Source organism: Pteropus vampyrus, unplaced genomic scaffold (genome assembly GCF_000151845.1).
Source record: "Pteropus vampyrus isolate Shadow unplaced genomic scaffold, Pvam_2.0 Scaffold117, whole genome shotgun sequence".
NCBI classification, from domain to species: Eukaryota; Metazoa; Chordata; class Mammalia; order Chiroptera; family Pteropodidae; genus Pteropus; species Pteropus vampyrus.
In genome coordinates, this window is record NW_011888898.1 from 479,861 (window position 1) to 489,024 (window position 9,164).

Here is a 9,164-nt window from a genome sequence, read left to right on the forward strand (position 1 = left end):
TGTTCTGTCTCCTTGTAGTTTCTCAGGCAGGAGCTGAAGGCATTTGCCATCAGAGTTCCTTAGCGTGGCCCACATGTTTTGTCGTGCTGGGTCAGTACAGAACCCAGGCGATGCGCTCTTGCGCGTGCTGGTCAGCTTTATGGAGTGAGTAAATGGTTCTTTTCTCTAATCACACTCTTGAAATTGTGGAGAATGGTAATTATTAGGTGGCAGCCATAGATAGCTAAGTGGACGTTTTGATGAACATTCAAGTTAATTTCAGCATGAGATCAGTTATGTGGCCAGAGATGTGCACACTGATTGCACACCTGGACTGGCTGTAGTGTTTGTTCATTTCTTCAGGTGTTCGTCCAGGGCCTCACCCTGTGCCAGGGACTCGCTCCCAGGCACAGGGGCAGTGGCACACAAGGCGACAGGGTCTGTGCTCTGGGAATCTTACTTTGAAGGGGTGGCCCAGGGTTTGCAGATCTCTTGGATGAGTAGTAAGGACGGTTGCGACCTAGGGTAGTCCAGAGCTAGGGACAGTTGGGCAGAGCGAGTGACTATCAGAATGTGTCAGAAGCGTCCCTGGAGGAAGATGTGCTTCAGTTTCGCCTGGGAGAGCCTTCTCCCCGATCCGGGCTCTCTGGAAGGCTCCCCTGCCCAGGCCATCCTTCCCCTCATCTTCAGGCCTCCATCCTATTTACCCTCCCCCCAAACGGAAGCTTTCTCCTAAGATTTTTTTCCACCGTGCCTCCTTTAGGTCCTGTGTTAGAAGCTTACGATAATTTACTAGCTGAGTGGGAAGTAACAGGGATGTACTCACATCATGTGTCTAATCCAGAGTTGGTGTCTCTTTGGGAAAGATGATTTATAAAAAAGTGGAATTCCCCAAAAGTTAATGTTACAGACTAGTCGAATTTCTTAAAAAACAAATAAACAAAGATAATGTTGATTTTGATAACTCTGATTTTGCCAAATTAGGATATTAAAAAAAAAATACCATTTGCCACTGCCACTTTCATTTTTTTAAGAAGGATATTTTGGCACCAAAAAGTAGAAAAGATCTCAAGTAAAGGACAGTCTTTATTCAAATTGAAATGAACTGAACTCATTGAGTTGTTTCCCTATTTGTCATTGAGTTGTTGGCCAGTGAAGATAGTGTTGTCAGAGTTTGGTAACTACTTTTCTAGAATATGTGCTGTGAATTTCTTGAATTAAAATATTACTTAGGACACTGGCATTCCGTCAGTATTTGCTGAATGAGTGAATGCCTGCATGGAAACCTGCTTGATCAGTCACACAAATATCATTTAATATCTTGATTAGCATAGTCATAAAGTATTTTTTTGACTATATCTGCCCATAAATGTAGATCTAGCCATTAGAACTATAGAATTTTGGAACTCTGAGGTGATCTTATAATTTAACCATCTGCATTAAGTAGGTAAAGATGTGAGGTGTGCGGTGGTGACAACTTGAAGGTTGTGACTCAGCCAGGACTAGAACTGGGGTCACTGGTGTCCTTTTGTACCTCACCAAGCCGGTAGGCAGTCCACGTGTTTATCCTCTGCTGGGATTGCAACAAAAGACTAAGAAATAAAAAAAAAAAATCAAGAAAATTCCTTTCCTTTTAACCCAAATTTTGAACCAAAGGCCTAATTAAAAAAACCTAAAAAAGCAAGTTAATCAAAAACAAAAAAAAAAAAGAAAAAGAACAACTTTTTTTTTTCTTATGAGTGTAAAGAAAGGGAAGAAATGTTTCCTTTCCTTCTGAGCTTACAGGCCCTTGCTCTTTGAGGAAGTGGAGAGAAGGAAAGTTTTTTTTTCTTCTTTCTTTTAATGTTGCCTGTGGTGGGAGTAGTTTGCATGTCTTTTTGTTTTCTTGGGCAGAATTAACTGACTTCAATTAGAGAGTGGGGACTATTTAGAAACCTTTCCTGTGTTCACTGTAAAAAGGTGGAGGGTGTTGGCTGTGGACATGAATTCTTCTCCAAGAGTGAACAGTAGCTTCTAAATAAATCAGAGCCTGCTGAGCTAACTGGTCCTCCATTTTTTTACCTGGCCAATCCGGAATGTGAAAGGCAGATAAAGAATGGGAGGATCCATTTTCCGCTGAACCAGCTGTGCTGAGGATTTTATTTTAAACATGTGCATTCACATTCACAGAGTGGCTGTGTACGCACTTCCTTATTTGTTCTTTGGACAAGGAAGCCCTCCTTTGACACTTGTTGAAGGCAGAGTTGTCAGAAGTGAACTGGGATTTGGGTGGTGGATTGAAGTTTAGAATATCCAGTGAATCAAAATTGGTCGAGGGTACCCTTGGTCGGGATGAGACCCGTTCCGAGGTATTCTGTCTGTTGCACAGGGATTGCAGGAAAGGTCCCTGTTTTTCTGTGCTTGCTTTGTTGACTTGTGTATGTGTAATCGTCCAGTGTGCTTTGAGGTTTCTGTGTGTCTTGTATGTGTGTTTGTATATAAGCTAATTTGAAGCTCTGTCTTCAGTTTTTACCTGAAGCGATGTCTTTAATTGTCATCTTCTTTTCACAACTCTTAAGAGTCTTTAGATTTGTGGAGGCTGTCTATAAGGATACACGTGTGCATTTTAAATGTATTCTTCTGAATTTAACCATTTTTGTCCTGCAACTTCACATTTTAGATCTAAACCATTAAAGTACCATGTTTTAAGTTTCTCAACTGGATGAAGTTCTAGTGATTTAATAAGTGCACCAATTGGATAAATGTTAATGACTTAATTAACAAGCACCTTTACAGGATGGCACCGCATTAGTTAAAAGTGAAGCAGCTGAATTAGGTACCCTCTCCGCCACATGGAAGAGATCACTGTGAGTCATGCTTGCCAGCCCTCGCTCTTCTCTATGCAGCTAACTGTTCCTATTTTTTTACCCCTCTAGGTTTTGGAAATCGCTTGTCTCCAGGTTGCTGGAATTGACTTCTTGCTCAACTGAGTCATTCAATGGAGACAAAGAGAACTAACGCTTCGTGCTGACTCACGTTTGAATCAAAGCGTTGGAGAGTCTGTCTGCCTTTTTTGTGGAAAGAACCAGTGATACTATCACTGAGCTTCCTAAGACTTCTGAAGATAAGAAGTTAGAGGAATATACACTTTCTTTTGAACTTTTATAACAAATATTTGCTCTCGTTTTGAAGCCCAGGGCTGCTCGGGGTGTGAGTGACAAGTCTTACAAGTGGCCTTATTCCAACTCCAGAAATTCCTCAACCGGATTCTTGCTTTATATACAGTCCCGAAGTGACAGGAAACATGCCGACTCAGTCCCTCTTAGTGTATATGGACGGACCGGAAGTTATCGGCAATTCTCTTGGCAGCCAAATGGAGCTAGATGATGCCGTGTCAATAAAAGGCGCCACTGCTGTTCCTTTCAGAGCCACACAAGAGAAAAGCATCATCCAGATGGAAGGGTACACGCCCTTGGACTGCATGTTCTGCAGTCAGACCTTCACCCATTCTGAAGACCTCAATAAGCACGTCTTAATGCAACACCGCCCCACGCTCTGTGAGCCCGCGGTCCTGCGGGTGGAAGCAGAGTATCTCAGTCCTCTTGATAAAAGCCAGGTGAGAACAGACCCTCCCAAGGACAAGAACGGCAAGGAAAATGAAGAATTCAGCTGTGAAGTGTGCGGGCAGACATTTAGAGTCGCTTTCGACGTCGAGATCCACATGAAGAAGCACAAGGATTCCTTCACGTATGGGTGCAGTGTGTGCGGACGGAGGTTCAAGGAGCCCTGGTTTCTCAAGAACCACATGCGGACACACAACGGCAAGTCGGGGGCCAAGGGCAAGCTGCAGCAGGGCTCGGAGAGCCCGGTCACAATCAACGAGGTGGTCCAGGAGCACGCCGCCGAGAGCATCGCCTCTCCTTACAAAATCTGCATGGTTTGTGGCTTCCTATTTCCAAATAAAGAAAGTCTAATTGATCACAGGAAGATGCACACCAAAGACACGGCTTCCGGTAGCAGCGGTCCCCAAACAGACTCTCAGCAGGAGGGGATGCCGGCCCCCGGAGAGGAGTTCCTGCAGTTCTTGAACCTAAGACCCAGAGCCCCCCCGGAAACCGGGAAGCCGCCCGCCAGATGGATACCTCAGCTCGACCCGTTCACCACCTACCAGGCCTGGCAGCTGGCCACCAAGGGCAAGGTCGCCGTCTGCCGAGAAGTGAAGGAGCAGCCGGGGCAGGAAGGGAGCACCGACAACGACGATTCGGACAAAGAAGAGCTCGGAGAGATTTGGAACGTGAATAAAAGTCATCCCGAAGGTTCTGGGAAGTCCAAAACGAGCAAGAGCGGTTGCACAGGCCTCTCCCAAGACAAGGAGAAGCCCAGACACGCCAACGGCGAAGTGCCTTCCGGGGACGCGGACCCCAAGCTGTCCAGCAACAAGGAGAAGCCCACGCACTGCGCAGAGTGCGGCAAGGCGTTCAGAACCTACCACCAGCTGGTCCTGCACTCGAGGGTCCACAAGAAGGACAGGAGGATGGACGCCGAGTCGCCGACCATGTCAGTAGACGGGAGGCAGCCCAGGACGTGCTCTCCAGACCTGCCCGCCACGCTGGATGAAAATGGAGCCATCGATCGAGAAGCTGGTTCTGAAGATGGATCTGAGGACGGACTGCCCGAGGGGTTCCATCTGGGTAAGCTGCGCCGCTGGCCTCTGTGCTCCCCACAGAACGCTGGCGGGTGAGGGGGTTCATGGAGCTGGGTTTGAGGTCAGGCTCTTGGTAGTGTCCTACTGGAAGTCACTTAACCCCCTCTGGGTTGAGTTAAAAGGCCGCACTGTCTGGAGACATTTGTGGTTGTCACAACTGGGGGTGTGTGCTGTTGGCACCCAGTGGGCGGAGGCCAGGGACGCTGCTAGACACCCTCCCCTGCCCAGGACGACCCCGCACAAAGAGTTATCTAGTGCCGGGGTCAAGAGACCAGATAATACGTGGCACTCTCGATGTTTTTAAGCTGGTGCCTGGTTTCTTCCCGATCACGTGATGGATGCGAGAGTAGTTTTCATATCAAATGTTGAGCACGTTTTAAGTTTTCTGCGACGCAGGAAACCTAGCACTTAGAGAACTACAATCTTCCGTTTTCAGAATTCTAGAAAACACATTATGGTGCCTTAATGACATCATAAAAAGCTTTCAACCCACACCTCTAATCTTCTACCTGATGCTTTTGAGAGGCAGTGCATCTGAGGGCCATTCTGTGATGGAGAAATTATAGGTCGGGGGTGGGGGAGAGGCCCCAGCTCCCTGCAGGGAATGAAATGTCCAGTCATGTTCTGCCAGTAGGTGGTGGGGGCAGAAAAGTCGGGGAAATTTGGGCTCTGTCGCCAGGTGGCTAGAATACCCACGACAGCTGGGGCACCAAGGCCTGGTTGGGTCTGGTTCTGCCGCTGCATTGTTTCGTGACTGATGTTTTGTTGCTTCACCTCTCTTTGCCCTGATTTTCCTGTTTGCAAAATGGGCTCATTGATCCTTGTCTTCTGCCTTCCAAGGATGCTTTAAATCAGTAGCTGATTTATAAAAAGTTTTCGGTCATTTAAAGAACAGCACTGTAGGACCGAAGGGGATGCTTAAAGAGCAGGAACCAGGTAGATGTGGACATTTCATGTCCTTTCTGTTAAAACAAAGGCGTTTCATAACTTCTTGGATGTGATGCAACGTACCATAAATCCTGACACATAGTTGGAAGTAGGAAATTGCGATAAGGTACAAGCCCAGCTACTAGCTCAGCTCGTTGGGTGTGATTATAAGAAAGCAAGTTGGCCATTCTGTATTTAGGGAATTGATTTTCCTAGGTTTATATTCTGATGGGGTCTATTCTAGATTTATCTTCCTATAATTTACTAGCAACCTGGCTTTTCTTTAGGTTTACTTTTAAGAAAATCAACAAGAAATGTAAAAATTTCTTAAAAAATTGTTTTAGCCTTTATAAATGCGTTTATAGTTGTTCATGGGATAATTGATTTTTAAAAGTCTTCATGACACTTTTTTTAGATCGAGAGTTGTCTCTGCTGTTTTAGAATGTTTAGCCCAGAGGTGTTTAGAGGTTTATAGGTAGGTGGATACATTTTTCCTCGGGAGCTTAGGGGTGACAGGTCGTACAGTTCTGTCTTTATTGTCCCTGGAGGGTCACCAAGGTTCGCTTGTAAGCTAAGGTGCTTTTTAAAATCAGCTATAAATAATGTAGGATGTAAAATGTGGAAGGAACAGGGGAGAGACCTAGTTGGAAATAACAGTTTTTCAAGGCAAAACGATCAGTTTTATTAGTTTTGCTAAATTTTAAGAGATGACCTGACTTCAGAAGTTGTCATGTTGTAACGTGTAATATGAGCTACAATAAGAGGAGGTTTATCCAAAACTTAAACACTTGGTGTTTGGGGGGCAGGTGTTTTCACTGTAGCGTATCTAATTGTCTTTCAGAAAGCAGGCGTTCCTGGGAAGTGTAGCCACCCTTTAACTTGTGTCACTAGTGGACTTTATTGCACGTAAGATAACCTGCCCTGATCATCTAGCCGAGGTCGATGTGTGAAGTTCGACACATTGTAATCTGAGGACGGATTTTGATTTGTCAGATACACGCTGTGGCCATGAGCGCTTGTGGACACACTGCCCAATTTGGACAAACTCTCCTAGGTGTTTGCCTCCGGTCAAACCTGTTTGTGGAGATGAAGTTGTGCTTGCTGCCCTCTAGTGGTGACTTGCCTAATCTTAAAATAAAAAACTTATTTTTCTCCCAGTGGCTGGGAAAATTGGCAATTTATAGTGACTCAGTTTTCTAAACGCCTTACTCTGGAGAAGCTGGTTATTCCAGCCGCTGCGTGTAGGTCTGGCTTCAGCTGTCCAGAGCCTGCTCCTGTCAGCCATGCTGAGGGAATGCAAGCTGCTCATGCATCTGTCTGTCAATGATCGTTCCTGTGATGAAGGCAGATGGAGAGCTGACTCTTCAACAGGGAACTCTGCTACACTCAGGGAAAAAACCAACCAAACCAAAAATAAGAACAACACACACACACGTTATACAACTTCAAAACTTGAGACGACCTGAAAACAACATTTAGGGTGTTTTTAGTGTTTTTGGTTTATTCAACAGTAATATAAAAGTTACTTTATGCTTTCCAAAAACGTTTTTATCAAGAACATTTAAGTTGACTAGCTTTACTCATGTATCTGAGCTGTCTTCTAACAGTTTTTGTTTTTGCTTTAAGATAAAAATGATGATGGAGGCAAAATAAAGCATCTTACATCCTCAAGAGAATGTAGTTATTGTGGAAAGTTTTTCCGTTCAAATTATTACCTCAATATTCATCTCAGAACGCATACAGGTAAGGAGCTTCTCAGATTATTTTTTAAAGGGTGCATTAGTGAAAAGAATTATGATGTAGTTTTGTGTCTGATTTTTGTGCTGTTTAAATATTCTACTAGACCCCTGGAATAGCTTGAGAATAAATGTGTGTGTAGTGTGCAGATTGCAGCTGTCATTTTAATTCTTTTAGTGTCATTGTAATTTGAACTGTTATTCCCGTTTTGAAGTTAGTTTCTGACTTCTATATCCTAACTCATTTTCAGACCTCTTTAATGTCTTATAATGCCACAGCTTCTTTGTATCTTTATGGTTTAGAATGAAATGTGAATATGTGTAGTAGTCTTTTCCTTAGATTGTAGAAGCAGCTAGAACAATGGTTTAGAAGGCTGCGTGCACTTGAATTTCGTCTCTTCTACTCGCTATCCATGAGCTCTGGTTTCTTAGCTGTAAAACTGGGATAATAAATATTCACTTCTATATAGGGCTGTTGTGAAGTTTAGAGAAGTTTCAAGTGTTGCCACTTTATCTTTTAAATTAAAGGCACGTATTCACGTTCGGATATTCTGCATAGTAAGTGTGATAAAGAGCAAACACCACGAGCGAAATCCTGGTTATGAAGATTAGTCGGTGGAGGAGGTTGAAAAGGAAGGAACCGTCTTCTGTATTAGATTCTTTCGGTTTCCAAGGATCTATTTTTATGCTTTTCAAAAACCTGTGTAACGTAGTGACTTTTCTTGTTTTAGGTGAAAAACCATACAAATGTGAATTTTGTGACTATGCTGCAGCCCAAAAGACCTCTCTGCGGTATCACTTGGAGAGACATCACAAAGACAAGCAGGTCGACGTTGCCAGCGAAGTCAAGAGCGATGGGAAAAACCAGGAGACCGAAGATGCACTACTGCCCGCCGACAGTGCGCAAACCAAAAATTTGAAAAGATTTTTCGATGGTGCCAAAGATGTTAAAGGCAGCCCACCCGCAAAGCAACTTAAGGGGATGGCCCCTGCCTTTCAGAATGTTCTGTGCGGCGCTGTCCTCTCTCAAGTACACAGAGATACTCAGGATTTCAAAAAAAATGCAACCGAAGACAGTGCTGATAAAATGAGCACAAATCTGGCCTCTGCTTATTTGGACGCGTTAAAGAAGCGAGCGGCGGTGGAACCTCAGGCCAGTCACCTCACCTGTAGAACGGAAGCGGGCGCCACTCCCCAGGCGGGCGCCACTCCCCACGCGGAGGGCGGTGCCACCCACGGGGCCGAAGTCGGCCGCAGAGAGAAGGTAGAGGTGGCCGCCGACTGCAAGTTCAAGCCAGGCCTGGACTGTCAAGAGAAGCCTTTAAACTTGTCCGTCGGGGCCCCTCACAGTTGCCCCGCAATTTCTTTGAGTAAAAGTTTAATCCCAAGTATCACTTGCCCATTTTGTACCTTCAAGACGTTTTATCCAGAAGTTTTAATGATGCACCAGAGACTGGAGCATAAGTACAATCCAGACATTCACAAGAACTGCAGAAACAAGGCTTGGCTCAGAAGCAGGCGCACTGGGTGCCCGCCGGCCCTGCTGGGGAAGGACGTGACTCCGCTGTCCGGCTTCCCCAAGCCCAAGGCCAGGCCGGCTCCGGCCGCCCCGTCCAAGACGCTGCCATCGGAGAGGGGCAAGCCGGGCCCCCCGGGGCCAGGCAAATCCGCTCCGACCCCAGGGACTGACCCTAGCACTTTAGCCCCCAGCAACCTGAAGTCGCACCGGCCGCCGCCGCCGGGCGTCGGGGCGCAGGGGGCTCCGGCCACCAGGCCACCGCAGCCGCCGGAGATGTTTGCTAAAGGCGGCGTTTGTCCGGCCGCGGAGAAGACCAAGC

At 45.8% G+C, this 9,164-nt stretch overlaps 1 protein-coding gene across 1 annotated transcript in view; it reads left to right on the top strand.

Moving 5' to 3' along the window:
* The window catches only part of ZNF217 (zinc finger protein 217), a gene marked incomplete at its 3' end in the record, with an annotated part of 15,755 nt that extends 6,592 nt beyond the window's left edge, over window positions 1-9,163 (top strand). The window contains exons 2-4 of the mRNA XM_023534080.1: window positions 2,895-4,649; window positions 7,217-7,333; window positions 8,058-9,163. Of these exons, the coding sequence (XP_023389848.1) occupies window positions 3,263-4,649; window positions 7,217-7,333; window positions 8,058-9,163 (2,610 nt within the window). The remainder of the gene's footprint in view (window positions 1-2,894; window positions 4,650-7,216; window positions 7,334-8,057) is intronic.
* Between the last annotated feature and the right edge of the window lies 1 nt (window position 9,164).